Source organism: Apis cerana, linkage group LG12 (genome assembly GCF_029169275.1).
Source record: "Apis cerana isolate GH-2021 linkage group LG12, AcerK_1.0, whole genome shotgun sequence".
Taxonomy (NCBI): domain Eukaryota; kingdom Metazoa; phylum Arthropoda; class Insecta; order Hymenoptera; family Apidae; genus Apis; species Apis cerana.
Window position 1 is genome coordinate 8,646,586 of NC_083863.1, and position 17,615 is coordinate 8,664,200.

Below are 17,615 nucleotides of genomic sequence, written 5' to 3' on the forward strand. Positions count from 1 at the left end.
ACAAAATTTGTATATCATCCCTTAATAGGGATTTATGGTCTTAAATAAATTTTTATAGACATTGTCATGAGTTTCAAACAAAAAAAAAAAAATTATATATTTTTGTAGTAAACAGTAATATACTATGTCATATTGCGATAATACTAGGAATTTAATTTAACTTCTGCAATTGTACACGTTGAAAACATTAATTGAAAATAATAATTAATTACTAATACATTATTAATTAATGATATGCATTATATATTGTTATTTTGATCTTATAAAAATATACTATTCTTCTATTCTTTTTTTTTTATATAAAATAATAATATAATATAATAATATAATTTATAAATTTTTTTATTATATTTAATTACATTAATTTCCATATTCAAAGAAAATAATTTAATATATAAAATTACTTAATAATTAAATTAATTTTTCTGTTAATTTATACAAGTTTGACTACAGGATTTAAAATATTAGGGGCTGGACTATATTCTTCTTGAGATTTACTCTCATAAGATTCTAAAGGAAAATGTCGATTAAATTCTTCAGTAATATTCGTTATTGGTGGATGCAAATAATCTTCTACAGAAACATATTTCGGTCCGCCAAATGTATCCAATACTACGATTGAAATTATCTTCAATTTTGCGAAATAAAAATGATGATCTGTAATATTGAAGGCAAATATTTAAAATTATATTTTAACCAACATTATTTTTTAAAAAAATTCTTACCTTCAGGCATATTAACCAATCCTGGATGACGTGTAAAAAATACTTTTTTAGCGAAATTTAGTTCCATACTTTCATTCTTCAACTACAAAAAAATATAATAATTATTTGTATTATTATTTTACATTATATTAATTGTATTACTATAAATTGAAAAAATAAAATATACTAACCGATTTGATTTTGCCAGTTAAAAGAATTCTGGCGCAACGAGGATCCATGGGATCCCATTGTTTAGACTTACAATATTCCCCTTGAGCTAATGTCATTAGAAGTGAAGCCCGATTGTCTTTCTGTAATTATAGAAATTAAAATTATTTTTAATTATTGTTTTTTAAGTATAAATTTTTAATTATAATTTAGTGTTGATAAGAATAAAAAAAATAATCAAGATTTTAATCAACAAAAAAAAATCAATATATTGTTTACTATCTTATCAATTGATGATATCGAAAGTCACATTACCACGAAAATACGTAAAAAAAAATAGATTTTGTTATGGTACAATGCTTACTGCAAGATCTTGAGTTGTGAAATCTAAAGGAGTAAGATAAAGATATGGTATTCCTGATCCATTTCCTAAAAGTCCATCAGTATAAGAAACTAAAGTTACGGCTGGAAACGATTTGATATCTTGTCTCGTGCTTATTGTTGCCACGGATACCCAGTCTATATACATAAAAATATTAACAAATTAATAAATCGGTTAATGTTATATGATATATAATAATCAACATATGTAATTTGAAATGAAAATATTCATAAAAAATTCGTACAAAAATTATTTATATATATACATTAGTCTCGGCATTATTTCATTTTTTTACTATTAATTTCATTATTCATTCTTTTTTCTATAATAATAATAAATAATTTTTCTATAAACTATTGAATTTCGAAGAATTATATTTCTGTTATATCATAACATAATAGAAATAATTAATAATAATAATAATAATAATAATAATAAATAATTATATAATTAATTATTTATATTATACGAATCGGTATTTAATATTTGATATAATTAAAAAACAATTTACTAAATTTAGATAAAAATGATATGTATTTATTTAAAACTGTGAAAATTTGATAAGTTGCCAAAATTAATTATATGCGTAATTATAAATTCAATTCTAATATTAACCTCTATGTAATATTAGTATTATAGTATAGATAAGCACATACGTATCATACATGTATATATTTTTTATTCGCTTCGTGATTTCCGCGAATGATTCATATTTTAAATATACATGTATATATACAAATATTAATAATTTCTTTGTGTTTATTATTTAATTATAATAATTTCTTTTGAAAAATAAGATGTTTGTGTTAAGTTTAAAATAAGCAAAAATTATAGTGTCATTTATTACATTATGACATAGTTGATATACATACCCAAACTCATAAATAAATTCTCTTTCAAAATGTATTTTCTTACCAGCTTGATTAACAATGTATCTTGCCATTAAAGCTGCTTGATTAATAGGTGGTGGATTATTAACAGAAAATTGTTGATCTTTTTTTGACGATTTATACATATCATGATTTTCATGATATCGTTTTTCGTATTTAATTTCTCGTTGATCATTTTCACGTATTTCCTTTGCTTTTTTCCATTTCATATACTCTTCAAACTCTTGCCATTGTTCTTCTTCTGAAAATTGCAAATATTTCTTCGCTTCGATCGTCAAAATCAAGAAAGCAAGAAAGATCGTGAATCGCAAAATCATGGTTTGTGTCCACAGTTGCTCACTCCGACGGTAAACGTTTACTAAAACGCGAGAATCTACTCTCGCGTATTTTGCTAAATTATGTTACATTTGCAGTCTTCTTTTGAATTTATCACTTATATAGGCGCGTATCTGCCAAAAGTATGACGACAAATATGAGCTCCAATGACTGTTCACTAGCTCAAGGTCAATATATTGAATATCAAATTTATATATCATGCTACATGAGCAAAATTGCTTTGTGGATAAACCTAACCTAATATTTATAAAACATCAAGCATTTTATTATGCTTTCATTGCGGTTAATCGAAGGTATTGTCCAAAATTATTGATATATATATTGTATTGTGTTAAACAATCATGAAAATTATCTTGAAATTTACATTAAAACGAAATTGTAAATTCAAACAATATTTTTATGTTCAAAATTTTTTATAATTTTGAACATTTTGCAAAAGTTAATCAATTGATTACAATAATAGAAATAGTATCTCATCTTATATTAGATGAGTGCATTTAGAGAATTATTGGTAATAAATAGCAAATAAGAAAAGCAATTTTACAGCAAAGAGGTTATTACTTTATATAGTAATTTTATATAGTAAAATTGAATAATAATGCATAATTTATTCAAATTTATTTCATTTAATATTATTACTTAGTATATTAAATGAATTATAAAATATTTACTTAAACAAAAAAACAGAAATCTTATTAAAATTATTAAAATTTGAATGAAAATTTGTAATTTTTGCAAAAATTTTCACAAATGAAATATATATTTATTTTTAAATTACATTATGAACTTCTAAATAAAAGGAATAATATAAATACCTGTAGATATTTATATTCAGTTTAATTTCAATTTAATATTTGCTTGAACAATAAAATACAACAAGCAAATTTACTATCAGTCTTATAATTGTTATATTTGCTTTTATTTCTTTATATATTTCTAAAGAATAATTTGATAAGGCATATTTTGTATGCACTGCATTTGTATATTTTGAACTTTGTCAATTATCATAAGTACTTTTTTTTTTTTTTTTTTACAGAATATCTTTGCTCACAATCCAATTTTTTGTATTTATATATTGAACATCATTATTTGGCAAAAGCTGATATCTATTTAATTTTAAATATTTCCTATTATTTAAATTTTTTGATATAATTCCAAGCATTAATTCAAATTATTTAAATAAATTTTAATTATATAGGGTGAAATGAAATTTATGAATAGTACAATAATAATAGTAAAATAATATAACTTGTATATATTTAAAACCTAAGTTGTGAACAGAAATATAAACAAAAAATGATTTTAAGAAATATTTTTTGCCTTGAATGTTTACAATATATTGTGTATTGTTAATTTTTAAATTGAATGAAAAATGTAAAATGACAAAATCATTCAAATTTTGTGGAGCATCAAAGCGCAGTACCTTAAATTTATTAATTATAATTGGTCACACTTCCTTTCTTCTTTTTTAGAGAATACTGTTCAGTTATACATAACGAAAAGAAAATTTGATTATTTATAATTTTATTCTATAATTTTAATGAATCCCAAGGGTGAAAACTGCACTAAATCACAAAGTTTTGTTTTTATCAAGATGGAGACGTTATGCATATATTTTAATGCTTAAGTCACTGCCTTACAATATTCCTTCAACGAAAATAAATTCCGTAGAAATATTTCAAAAAATTACGAATAGAAATATTCAACAGGTGGATCTTACAGCACATAAAATTGTATTTACACGTGTACTCGTCAAAAACAATTTATCAATTTACAACAAAACATAATTTCTCTGAAAGAATTCGCTACCTCTAACAACATTTATCCATACTTTATAATTTTTATATAAAAATAAACGTTCGTTGCACACTAATACAATTTTTTTCCTTTCAGAAAAAAATTAAGCGTTTTTTAAATTTATATCATTAGTTTGAATTATTTTTTATATAATTTTTTATATAATTGGTAAGGCAGTGATTTATCGTTATCGGACAAATTGATATGTATTAACACGTTGAGAAGAATGCTAATGCTAAGATTCGAATGATAAAAATTTAATAATCCAATTCTTGGTGGCAACGATAAAAATAACAGATGATAGATAAAAGATAAGCGATCAAATAAATTAACAATGCTAAAATATAATTAACAATGCTTTTGTACATTAATAGAGATAGCGATTTCTTTCATAAGTAATATACACTCTCTCTCTTTCTCTCTCTCTGTTTCTCTTTCACTCTCTTTTTCTTTCATTCTTCCTTTCTCGCTTTCTTTCGTACGCTAAACAACGCCTCTTTCGTTTACATTATAAGCAAAAAGGTAAACATTATTCTTTTCTATCCTTCTTAAATTAACGCTAAAAAACGTGTAACGATTGCACTGTCGACTTCACTAAAGTCATTGTATTTACGCAACAAAATGTTACAAGTATAAAAAATTTACGACAAGTACGGCTTCTCGAGTAAATTTATCGCTAACAATCACGCCGGCGTTCATTTTACAGCAATAATGCTGATAAACCTTCATTTTTTCATATCTTTGTTATTTCTCTTTTCATGCACTGTTCTTACATGGGACAACTAATCGTATAATTTGATTGGTCACCGCGTTTCGAGATTCACCGTTTTGCCCCTTGAGCGTCGCATCGAACATATTCTTATCCTCTATCTCATATTTTCCCTTCCCTTCTTTGTTTCTTTTTTTTTCCCTTTTCATTTTCTTTTAGAAACTACTACCTTCCATTTACCTTACGCGAATACTTCCGAAAAATGTCAACATACATAATAATTTATTTCTGTTATATTACAATAAGTCGTTCTACAATAGTCGAGAATAGAGAGCAGCGATTTTTACAGTTCAATTGGCACATCGGATGCGCGTGCACGATCGACTAGGATCGCGAGAAAAAGATATAGGAGAAAAATGAAGCGAAATAAAAAAAAACCATCTTGGAGGAAGACAGAAACGATGAACTTGTAACAAAAATGAAACGTAAATAAGCGAAACAGGGATAAACGGAAAGGAAGGATAAATGAACGAATATACGTGAAAGGAGAGAGGGGAAACGAGAGGAAAATCGGTGTACAGAGATGCCGAGGTGAATATGATATCACTGATATGCATGTGGGGACTTTGGGCTCAGAATTTTCAGTTACTTAAGTACACGTCTCTCGCGTGCTGGCGCACGCCACTAGGACGTCGAACTATACCAACCGTTTGTCGTCGATTTGTTCGTCGGATGGTAAATGTGGAAACCAGCTCCAGCGGCCGGATGATGGTAAAATTGCGCTTGCTCGCTCAAACCAGCCGAGGCGTACGCCGCGGCAGCGTCCAACGCGCTAGGATGAACGGCAGCCGAATATACTTGAGGCTTCAAAGGCAACGGCTGCGCTGGCTCGTATTGATGGCGTAACACGGGGTCAGTGTAGGCCGATGAACCCTCGTAGCTGCTTATCACGTTCACCGGATGGAGTTGTTGTTGCTGCTGTTGTTGCTGCTTGTCCCTCGGTGAAACGGATGACGGTGGAGTCATCGCCGAATGATAATCAACCGTATAACCGCTGGCCGTAGAATAAGAGGAAACCAAGCTGGTAAACGCGTCGGCACAACTAGTTCCACTTGAACTTTTTTGATTGTGCGTTGCTAACACGAATTGATGTTCACCGTAGGTACTGGATCCTTCGGAGCCAGGTGGAGTAGGCAAAGGACCACTAGGTGTCGTGTCCCCGGCGTAGTAAGTGCCACCGGAAGAAGAGGTTCTTGTAGTACCACTGGACGTGATTCCATGAACATTAGCTCGTATCACGCTCTCCCTGTTGGCATATAATTGTCGTAGAAGAGCGGATGCCGGTAGTGGCGCGGTGCTCGACTGTTGTGGACTTAGATGTCCGAGATGGTGATGCGCTCCGATCCATTGTATCGTACTCCTCTGTTGTTGTTGCTTCAGCAAAGCGTCCGTACTGAAATCGGTAGGTTGATGGAGAGTCGGTGAATGGGACTTATTGAGATTCTGAACCGGCAAATGCTTGGACATCGCCTGTTCTAGATCTTTCACGGAGGTGCCGGTACTGTCGGCGTTGCTCGTTCTATCTTCCACACGTCTTGATTTCGGACTGGCCGAGCACAGTATTTGCTCACCTCCTGAAATGGAATGGTTTGATGGAGCTGGACTTAGAGCGTGGCTTCTCTCGTTATTCGTGACTTTCACCGTTGAGTCGTCCTCCTCGTCCTCTTCCTCGTTCGAGCTGCTATCATCCTCGTGCAACTTCCGCTTGTGTCCGCGCAATTTCACTACTAGCGTGCTAATGTTCCCTACCGCCGTCTGCGGCTCTTGTTGAAGCTGGGCTATGTTGTCGTGATGTCGGCTGCCTCGTTTCTCGCTCTCCGAGCCACGAGTATCTTCGCGATCTTCCGGCGGCGACCTGTGAGGATGTTCCTGATGCTGGTTTGGCGGTCCACCGTGGTTTCTTCCCTCTGCAATATTTTATAATACTATTGTACCTTAGCGATTAGAAAGTTTTCAATTATCGACGAAGATGAAGCGACTAATATATCTAATAATTTTTAGGAAGAATTGGAGCAAAGTAGAATATCTTAAGATGTGTACCTCCTCTATCGGCGTCGGGGGATCCATTTTCTGGATCGTTTCCAGCAGCATCCTCGCGTTTGACACCCATAACGCCTTCCTCCAATTGACAACAGTCCATAATCAAATTTTCGTATTCACGACCACTATAAAAAATGGTAAATCAAATTAATTGTTATTCGTTTAAAATGTAACATGATATTTAATTAATTAGAAATTAGATGCGTGTCGCGACATTTACCTTATAACATAATTGACACAAATGATATTTTGTTCCTCAGCGTTTTTCGAATTACATACTACCGTGGCACACGTTTGTAGCCACGTATATCCCCCACTTTTGTTCATCAACCTATAATAATGCGTCAATACTTGTCCCTTGTGAATCACTGAAACAAAATCATAAAATCAGGATAACGGGAAATATTTTATAATTTAAATGATTCATCGATTTAATTATCGATAAAAATATACTCACGGTCGATGTGAGACTTCCGAAGACGATTTGCATCTTCTCCATGGCACAACGTATACAAATTCTTTCCCGTCAATTCGTCCGCTGTATAATCTAGTAATTCGGATACCCTATAAATTGACACGAAAAAAAAAAAAAAAAAAAAAAGAAAGAAAGAAATACAAAATTACTTATTATAAAAGTATATAAAAAATCTTATGAACAGTTGCGAAATTATTCCGTAGACGTATTAATTGATATTCACGATGCTCACCTTGGTTCACAGTGTGCTATCCGAAAATCGAAGTTGATCCGCGTGACGAACATGTCGGTTTCGAGGCGAATTTCGTGCACACTTGGCGGAGGAAGTGCGATCGCCAGGCCAACCATGCCTATTAACGGTGGCGCGGACTTTCTTGTATGGCTAAACGTATACTGCGGTCTCAAACGGCACAGTAACAACACGACCTGAATTCATAATCGTTTATTAACATCTCTGGTTTCGTTAATTGAACGCGATTGATTTACGAAACGTTAAATCGATTGAACTGAAAATTGATAGGATTCGAATTAAATATAAATTACGATAAACCGATGAAGATTCTAAACTTTATTTTTTTAATTTTCAATGAAAAATTTTTTAAAATATGAGAAGAAAGAATACACACCCTATAACCAGAAGATTTAAAATGACATCCCCTTTTCGTTAGGGTGGATTTCATCCGGACGCAGAACGCTCTGTCGTATCCTTTGTAGAGATTATTCGCTGATAACGACATTACTGAGGATACTATAAATGATAATGCAAATACAAGTTATCTATGAATTGTTAATTTCGACAAAATAAAAAAAAAATTATTTAAACAAGGAACAGGTATTTCTTGTTGCTTCTGTGGGAAACTTCATTCTTCGCGTCGTACTAAGAATTCACAATCTATTCAAGATTCATTAACTTTACTACTCGGAGTTTATCAACGAACGATCATGATGCGAAATGATCTCATCGCGATTCACGGCGAGGCACATCGTTCAAACAAAAGACGTAGAAATTTACCGTCGGGATTCGCTGTGGAGGAAGATCCATGTTCTTCGGATGCCGCGCTACTCGGCGATGCTAGGCCAGAGCTGGATGAATGTGGACCGGAAGAGGTGCTCGATGTCAACCCGAGGCCCAATTGTTCTGCTACTTCCGCGTGGTCTTGCTGATGAACGTAATCGAAAACGCTTGAACCCGTCATCTCTACCTGTAATTCACAAAATTTTCTTCAATTCAAGTGCTTTTTCGAAAATACGTTTTATTTCTTAAAAATATTTTTCGAATATTTTTTTATTATTATTATTTTTAATTATTAATTATAAATTTTCTTACTTTAAGAATTCTACAAATTTTTGCAAGGATTGACGAATTAATTCGATAAGGATTTTTTTTTTAAGAATTTGAAGTATGATAAAAATGTAGTCTCCGAAGAAGCACGTGCGTTTAAATATCGTAATTTACTTGACAAGTTATGGAAAGGTGACTTAATTAGAGAAAAAAACTGCAGTCGAGGACAGCTTTCTCGAGGCGACTTCATTGCAGGGAAACTCTGTGGCTCTTAATATGATAGTTTCTAGGAAAAAGTGCTTCGACGTGACCGAAACGACATTCTTTCGTTCGATGGAAGTAGCATCTTAAAGTTAGTTTCCTTTTTACAAGAATCGAGAATTCTTCTTATCGTTAAATGTTTTACCGATATTATTTTCGAAGATTCGAAATTTGATAATATTGGTAGTAATATCTAAAAGATATATCATTATTTAAAGATTTCTCGATACTATTGAATAGAATGAAATTTTTATCGAATTTTTATTTCTTATCTATTTTTAAACGATTCTCGAATTAATTTAGATATTTTAAAAAGATACTTATGTGTCTTAATACGTCAAAGATATCTATTTTAGGAAACCATTTTTTAAAGAATTTTTCACAAATTTAGGTGATAGGTCTTTTTCTTTTTTTTTTTTAAACGAAAACGGTATTTTTTATACGAATTTACGAAAAATACAAAACACGTTTGAAACCGAAATTCTATTAGTAAAACTTTGCAGAACAGCGAGAACGGAATATTGATAAATGTCGGTAACAAGGAAGATACAAAACAATTTCCCTTTTTCACTGGAATAAACGTGTCTATCATTTAATTACAAGATTTTTACCAACAAAATGACAAATTGTTTAAAATATTCGAGAGAGAAAATTCCTTCGACAACATTTATTCGTAAAATTATTCAAATGTACACACTCGTATAATCCTAACACGTCGATTTACCCTTCGATCCCAAGATTCCAGGAACTCGCTCAAAGACAAAGCACGTAAGAGTATGTAAATCCCGCGAAGTAGATTACTAGCTCAGAGGGGCACGGTTTTCCATCGGGGGAGGCTCTCTCAACCAACGGAGAAAGACAGAAAGAAAGGTAGGAAGAGAGGGAGTCAATTTCATCGGGCACGGAAACTTTAATTTCAATCGAACTTGCCGACAGAATAATAATAATACTAAAGCCAGTAGTAGGTACCCTCGTAACCCAACAAACAGAGAGGAGGAGAAGGAGGGGGAGGAGGAGGAGGAAAAGGAGAAGGAGCAAGAGAAGGAGGAGGAACCTATTAAGAATCAACTTCACCAACGAGACTTAGAAATCGTTAACGCATCGGAATGCCACTAAACTATATCCCATCCCTCGCTAGGGGTTGCGGACTCGAATCGAAGGAAGGAAGGGAGGACTATTTAAAAAACGGACATCATTCCGATTCATTCAAAGATACAGCTTGCAGGTGAACGATGATTTTCACGTTTCTTCGCGTTATAACATTTATTCCGTTGTTCTTCTCTCGCGAGAAGAAATACATACCTCCGGAACACAGAGGGGTTGCCGGCGGCCATGTTTGTGGCAACGTCGGCGCCGGTTTCCCGAATCCCCGAAACACCCTATTGATTGCTCTCCACGAGTCTCGCAGAACCGAGCTGGTACACCGGTCACCTCCCGTACACCTCCTGTTCCTCCCTCCCTCTTTCCCCTCTCTATTCCTCGTTCCAGCTCTCTCTCTCTCTCTCTCTCTCCTTTCGTCCGTCTCTCTGTCCATCTCTGTTTCTCCGTTTCTCCGTTCTACACTCCCTTCCCAGTCTAGCTGTGCTTCTCTCTGTCTCCTCTCTCCCTCTCTCTCTCTTTTCTCCATCTACCTTCACGGGCAGCATTAGGAATGGCGAACACGCCGCCGTGCAGAGGCTACGTGAGCCGCATGCGACCACCCCCGCCCCCAACCACCACCCATCCTTCCCTCGTCTATGTCATGCTTGGTGCCAGCCAGTATGGCCGCCAACTCATACAACCTTCTCCTCTTTTCCTCCCTTGACCTCCCTTCCCTCCCTCCCTCCCTTCCCTCTCTCTCTCTCTTTTTTTTCGTCCTTATCCACCTCCTCTTTTCCCAGCCATGCTACTACCTAGTCGCTTCTTTTCCTCCTCCTCCTCCTCCTCCTCGTCTCTCTTCTCTTCTTTTCACCGTTCGCCACCGTGGCCACCTTGCCTCTTCACCCCCTTCTTTCTTCTTCATCCAGCTTCTCCTTTTTCCACGCTTCCCTCGCGCTCTGCCGTGCTATCTTTGCCCTTCCGGCTCGCGCATATACGTGCCAGCCTCACGTGCATGCCTGTGTCTTATATGTCTTCCGCTTCATTTCACCCACCCCCGCGCACCACCACCACCACCACCACCACCTATCTCTTCCACGCCCTGCCTTCTTCCTTCCTTCGTCCGTCTTGTATTTCTCTCCTCTCCTTCTCCCTTCACCCCCTAGACTTGTACTCTTCTTCTCTAGCTTCACCCCTAACCTCCCCCCTCCGCCTACGACCCAGCTCTGGGTTCCATCAACATCCCGGAGAACGAGTCACGCTTACAACGACGATTCGTAAGGGAACGTATATACAACGTGAGGCTACACACTCACCTGTGAGAGTCCAAGGTAAATTGAGACGGTCTCGGATATGTACAGGAACCGTCCATCAGCGGCGACCGCCATCGCGAACCCGTCCAGCGACTGAAACGGAAAATATGGGAGCAATCGTTCTTCGACCTCTTCCTATCTTTTTCTTTCGTTTCTTTCTACTTTTTTTTCTTTTTAGCTTTTCTTTCGTTTCTTTCTGTTTCTTGTTTCTTTCCCGGGACCGAAAACGTAGCATCCCGGTTACCTCCGTGATCACTTCCAGACCCCTCCCCTCCCGCTCTCAGTTTCCGGAATGCTGCGTTTGAATCTTCGTCGCAATTTTATCTTTTCGCTGCGACGTTTTGCCATTGCGATTTTACACGTTCTTTCTTTCTGTTTTCTTTTTTCGATAGTTTTTATCTAATTTACAAACGATTTCCGATTAATGACGAAATAATACGAATGAAAATATTGAAGAGGTTGGAAAGAATTCCGACTTGAATTTTACGATTGTTTTTACAATCCACTTTTCTAAATCTAAAGATAAATCAGTTAATAACTTTTTTTCTCTATTTTTTTATAGATACGTGATTCGAAAACAAAGAGAAGAAAATGCAAATTGTACGCTTACCTGAAGAATATGGGTACCCTGATGTACATCGAAATGGTCCATAGCAGCGGATGCCGATGACCTAACTCGATTCGCACCTGGAATCAGAAACGTGGCGCGTTATTGAAGGCGATGATATACGTCCATCATCCATTTGAATGGGCTCGGTTCAACATAGCGATATTTAACATTCTGTTTTTTCATCGTAGTTAAGTTTAGACGCTTCCGCAAAGAATATGACAGGTCCATAGTTATCGTGTTAGCTATACGTGTGTTAAAAAGATAGATTTGTATTCGTCGGACGGCGTCAAAGTTGCATATTGCCGTGCATATCGCGAACGATGAATAATAATGAACAAACGGAACTCGATAAATCAACATTCCGTGGTGGTTTCTCTCGATCACCCATTTCTGACACAAATTTCATTAAAAGAAGGAAATCACGTCAATCTAATAAACAATTAGCTCATCGTCAAAAGATTCCTCTACGAGAAATTTTATATTAATCTCAATTTTGCGAGTGAAACGAATACGAAAGCATTTACTTTCTCATAAAGTCTTTATGACGATTTTACAAAATTGCCCGAAACTTCCCGACAGAGTTGCAAACTAATTCTGTCATTTTTTTTTTAAGGTTTCAGGTTTCTAAAAAAATCTTTAGAAATATAGAGAAAAATCTTTCGTGGAATCTTTCCAACACCCTTGGATGAATTTTTAAAAGATTCTGCAATTTGTAAGTGTACAATTTAAAATGCTCAACGCTCGAGCTAAAATTTTATTCGAAACTTTTTTCTCGAGTCTCCGTTAATTACCACTTTGACTAACCGAAATCTGTTCCCATTCCCCTCCTGACAACTCCTACTCGAAGGGTGAGCAAAGAGTTAATAAAGACGTTTGTCCATCCTCCATTGATTGACATTCACCCGATCGTGGCCCACCTCCACTTTATTCTGACCATTGTGACTCATTCCCCGACTCTTCAACCCCTAAAGATAGCCTGCTAACCATGCCACCGGTGTGACCCCTTCGCGTCTTCTTCTTCTCTCCCCCTCGTTTAACAAACAAGACGTTCCCGCTCCTTTCCCGTAATAATAAACCAACCCACACCCTCTCTTCGGGGACGTCGTAATGAAAGACTTAGAAGACTCGATCAAACTCGGCGCGAACCGCTTAATCTGCTAAGCCCTACGGACCAGGAACGAAGTCGAAGTGGCCGGCTAACTGGCCGGATTGATCAGCCTCTGGCTTTCGCCATTCCGTCAACAAGTTCGTCCCGATATCTCGGACCCGGATCCCCGAATAATCCGGCCGGACTTTCGCCTATGTACGACGAAAGCGGTTTCTTTCACGACCGGCACCCAATGTTCGTTTCGCTTTGTGACCACGATCCGTGAATACCGATTGAACTTTTACCGATCGAGTTCGCACGAATATCATGCACGAAAACGTGGAATTGTTGGTTTTCGAGAAAGGAAATTGAGAATTGCTCGACGAGAAGTGGATGGATCGTATTGAGAATTGAGTAAATTTTATCGAGATAAAGAATTTAAGTGTGTCTTTGTAGTTTTGGATTGGATTTTAGATTTTGGAAGTGAATCGAAGAAAGAATCAACCTCAAATTTTTATGATCTTTTTACGAGGATAAGAAGGGAGGAATGGATCGTTTATTGGAATTGGTCGTTTATATCGGGATAAGAAATGTTTTTGGTACAATTTCACACGAGTTTAGATTAATTAGAAGGGAATGAAAGAAGGAAAGAACACCTCTGAAGAATTCTACAATGGTACGAATTTTCCATATTTATTAGTTTTTTTTTTATTTCGCTAGAAGAAGCTACAGTTTTTTTCTTTTTCTTTTTTTCATATGAAATTCGATGGAATAGAATGAAATAGAATCAAATTTCCGAATGGAAGTATCTGGCCATCACAATATTTTGACAAGTATCCAAGGGAAAATTTTCCTCGATTGCCCGGCAGAATGGCTCGCAGATATTTCCTTGGGGATGATGGAAAAATATCCGCGTGCCGGTGCGATCAATTTAGCGAAGATCAACTTTGGTAATGCGTTATTTTTTTGCGACGGCGAGTGTCGAACGAACAACGCGCGGAATTTGTCGAAATTTGTTATCGCACGAGAAAAATAATTCGTCGAAGAGACGAAGAATAAAGGAAAAAAGGAACTCGCAACAAAATGATCGTACCAATCTTCTGAATGGAGATTTTTATTCGGAGAGTGAAAAGAAAGTGAATTGAAATAGTTTTCCATGGGTTGGAATTGCATCTCTGCTATCTAAAACGCACTCTGTTTGGAATGCATTCCGCCAATTTAGATCGCTTTGCCAACTTCGGGCCGCTATTACTGGAAACGATGGACCCGTTTCAAGTTTCTAAGTGAAATTACCATCCACAGGTTTGTTATTGTTTAAAATTGGCGAGACTATGGAATATCATTTTACAAAAGAACATCCCACGAACTACAAATTTACTTACTAACAACTTGATAACAAAAGACGGCGTTGAAAGTCTTAAGAGATAAGAAGAAATAATCAAAATTATTCCACCATCAAAAGGAAAGAAGGAAGAGGAGGAGAAGATGTGGTATGGAAGAAAGGAAATAAACCGAGGTTCGAAATTATACAATTCTCCAAATATAAGAAGAGATAGAAAAAAAAGCCAAACTTACTCAATACCAATACTGAAAAGAAACAGAAGAAGAAGGAGGAGGAAGGGAGGAACGGAAGAAAGAATAGAAGGAAGAAAGAATAGAAGGAAAGAAAATAAATCGATCGACGTGTCTGGAAATCTTTAACGCATTTTACTTCGTTAAGTCGAGAGGTCTCTGGTTCGCAGTTGTGTGCCAGTGACATGCGGGACGAGGGTGAACCGGCCGCGGTGGATTTAGTTTGACGAGGAGCTGCGGCAGCGATGTGCGGACGGTGCCTAACTCAATTTCGTTAGTTTAGTTACATTGGCGGTTGGTAACGCGAGGCCCACGCAGGGGTTGCCGTGATTAGATTTCCATGTAGGTAGTGGTGCACCCACCTAAGCCTTTATGTGTGCCCGCTTTATATGTACAACCAGCCACCTTCTCTCCCTCCCTTTCCCTCTTCTTACGCGCCACGACAAATATTAACTCAACCGAGCCATCTCCCTCGTGCGATTCACCGAAAGTAGCGAGAACGAGTAAGTGAATTTTATCGACCACCTTATTTCCCGTCTTCCGCCTCGTTGCAACGCGGGTTTTCTTTCGAGCAGGAGGAATCTTTGAGAGGATAGAGGGTGGTTGCGCGTAACGAGGAAACGAAGGGTTGATGGCAAGAGGGGATCACCGTGGATTATTATGATTGGCCGTGGGTTTTTTCAGGGGGAGGGGGGAGAATTGTGCCACGAGAAACGATCGTTTATTACGAATCCATCTGCAAATTCGTAAAGTTGACGTTTCGAGATTTGGTTCATCGATGAGGGATGAATCTTGCTCGGATTCGTTTCAATGAATTTCGAAAGGATGGTCCACTTTCATTTCCGTTAAATGAACCACGAAAATGAAGAAAAGCAATGGCGATGCTATCGTTCGATTATAGCCGACAATTCTCTATTACTATGTATCTGGGAATCTCGTGCCGGCTGCGCGGTCACTCTCCAGTTATAAAGAAGGGTATCGCGGCCCCCGATCTATTGCTGGCCCGCTCGCGCCAATTCTTAAGAAGAATTCTTTGTCCGGTTAATTCGATACCGGTGTACCGTGAATTTCCATCCAAATTCAACGCCCACCCCCGCCCTCTCACCCTCTTTATCACGATCACGACCGACGATACGAGCATACGATACCGTTGCAATTAATTTGCGACGATTCTCGGATTCCTCTCCCGTTTCCCCGATTAGATTAATCGCGATCCTCGAGAATGGATATTTTTCTGTCAGATCGCGCGATAATGAAAATCTGTTGGAAAGAGAATCCTTTTCGATTCGATAAGAGTTTCTATTTCTCCGGTTGATTCTAAATTATCAAATATGAAAAAAAGAAAAAAATAGCGAAAGAATATTTTGCAATCGATTTTTCACTCGAAAGAAAGACACACGGTTCGCTCGTTACACGCTCGTCGATCTTCCAACAGCGAATCGACTCCCCCCTACTCCCGGGGTTAAATACTGATCCATCAGCAGATATCACCAGCAGATACATTTTCTAATAAGCGGGGTTGTCCAATCATCTGTGTTTGTTTCCGCAGCTCTTCCAGAAGAGGGTCGGGAAGAATATCTTTTTTTTTCAGGGACAACGATTGCATTTCTTCCTGTTCACCGAGCATAATCGATAATATTTAATTAAAATTTTGCGACACGAATTTAACAAAGAAGAATCGTGTTTCTAAATCTTTTTTTTCTTTTTTTGCCACTGGATTAAATCTATTTTTCTCGAATATATATATATATATTCGTCATAGAAAAATCGTGAGCTTTGAGCAATCGAATATCGGTGGAGAATTAAGGAGAGAGAGAAAATGAAGCGGCGGGTTAATGACGATCTCCTTACCTTTGCCAGATTTATTTGGCGGTGGCCCATCCCGATTCCATGGCGGGTCTCCGTGGCCCGAGAACTCCCGAAGTTTGAGGTACGAGATGGTTAGCCTTATTATAGAGGCTTTGTCCAACTGGGAGGTAATAGCCGCCGGTAATGGCAACATTTTCGCTAACTCGTAGAACTCGAAGTTCTCTTTACCCCTTCGAGACCTGGCAGCGTCTCTGCTCTTCTCCTTGCGCAGCTCGAGGATACTGTAACAGGCAGAGAAGAGGAACGAGAGAAGGTTAGACGAGCAGGAATCTCGTGGCGCGGATAAATCTACATTATTTATTTATTTATTTATTTATTTAATTATTCGTTCGTTCGTTCATCCCCCCTCCCTTTTTATCCAAGCTTTTTTCAATCGTGTCAAAATGTTCCCCCTTTGTACGACGTAGAACGGAAGGGGAGACGGACTTCGATTCGATCGTTCCTTTTTCCCCCTTCTTTTCCGATTAATGTACGTTTTACTTTTATTCTTGACGATTCTTAAAAAATGAAATTTAAAGGGAGTTAAAATAATGCTCGCATCGTTGGAGAGATTTTATAAAATTTGGCAAGCGGTGTAGAGCGTATAAATAAAATGTCTTCTTTTTTATTCAGCTTTCGTTTTCTTTTATAGCCGATCAATGACGCAAAAGGAATACGATAACGCGGTTGTTTTTACAAGTTTTTACGACAAATCGTGTAACCATTCGCGCGCCATCCTCCACTCTTGTCCGAAATTCAATTACATATTTGTTGGTCACCATAAGATATTCGTTTCGCGTAATCCTTCCGCAAGGACTCGCGTGCTTGATATGCCAGTAACGAATTAACCGCTCTGCCGGAATCGCGTTACCAGCTATTGACCCAGAGTCCCTAGCACCCCGTACGATCCTTTTCGACGATTAACCCGATCTAGGTTAATAGATGGCGAGCTCCGCGAACTCGTCGAATCGTTTAATTGCCATTTTCTCTTCGCCTTCGCTCGC

General features: G+C 36.7%; 2 protein-coding genes and 1 long non-coding RNA gene across 17 annotated transcripts in view; 1 reads left to right on the forward strand and 2 right to left on the reverse strand.

Annotated features, from left to right (window-relative positions):
* Window positions 1–326: 326 nt before the first annotated feature.
* On the reverse strand, window positions 327–2,698 carry LOC107998933 (protein CREG1). Its single transcript, XM_017058494.3, has 5 exons — window positions 2,170–2,698; window positions 1,237–1,391; window positions 896–1,015; window positions 726–807; window positions 327–657 (listed from the first exon to the last, which is right to left on the reverse strand). Exons 1-5 carry the CDS (start codon window positions 2,459–2,461, stop codon window positions 434–436), a joined length of 873 nt encoding a protein of 290 aa, XP_016913983.1. The 5' UTR covers window positions 2,462–2,698; the 3' UTR covers window positions 327–433.
* An 806-nt stretch (window positions 2,699–3,504) lies between these two features.
* LOC133667071 (uncharacterized) lies at window positions 3,505–13,623 on the forward strand. 2 transcript variants are annotated; one of them, XR_009832197.1, is made up of 4 exons: window positions 3,505–6,070; window positions 6,149–7,223; window positions 7,806–10,329; window positions 12,057–13,623. It is a non-coding gene; the product is annotated as an uncharacterized LOC133667071 (long non-coding RNA). The 2 variants fall into 2 exon arrangements; XR_009832196.1 differs by having other exon boundaries at window positions 6,149–10,329.
* The window catches only part of LOC107998930 (klarsicht protein), a 223,460-nt gene continuing 209,562 nt past the window's right edge, over window positions 3,718–17,615 (reverse strand). For 9 of the 14 annotated variants that reach the window (XM_062083060.1, XM_062083061.1, XM_062083066.1 and 6 more), the window contains 10 exons: window positions 16,615–16,853; window positions 12,105–12,181; window positions 11,498–11,587; window positions 8,574–8,763; window positions 8,188–8,309; window positions 7,794–7,987; window positions 7,544–7,650; window positions 7,307–7,454; window positions 7,087–7,211; window positions 3,718–6,953 (listed from right to left, as the gene is read on the reverse strand). In XM_062083060.1, coding sequence (XP_061939044.1) covers window positions 5,671–6,953; window positions 7,087–7,211; window positions 7,307–7,454; window positions 7,544–7,650; window positions 7,794–7,987; window positions 8,188–8,309; window positions 8,574–8,763; window positions 11,498–11,587; window positions 12,105–12,181; window positions 16,615–16,853 — 2,575 coding nt within the window. In that variant the 3' untranslated portion in view covers window positions 3,718–5,670. Of the gene's footprint in view, window positions 6,972–7,086; window positions 7,212–7,306; window positions 7,455–7,543; window positions 7,651–7,793; window positions 7,988–8,187; window positions 8,310–8,573; window positions 8,764–11,497; window positions 11,588–12,104; window positions 12,182–16,614; window positions 16,854–17,615 lie in introns of all 14 variants that reach the window. The other 5 variants (XM_062083071.1, XM_062083070.1, XM_062083068.1 and 2 more) reach the window with 3 other exon arrangements.

What these genes read in the sequence shown, in the direction of transcription:
- LOC107998933 (XM_017058494.3), bottom strand. Translation starts at nt 2,461, where the DNA reads ATGATTTTGCGATTCACGATCTTTCTTGCTTTCTTGATTTTGACGATC. An exon ending in TCACAACTCAAGATCTTGCA is followed by an intron (nt 1,016 to 1,236) that starts GTAAGCATTGTA and finishes CTATAATTACAG; the next exon opens with AAAGACAATCGGGCTTCACT. An exon ending in TAACTGGCAAAATCAAATCG is followed by an intron (nt 808 to 895) that starts GTTAGTATATTT and finishes ATTTTTTTGTAG; the next exon opens with TTGAAGAATGAAAGTATGGA.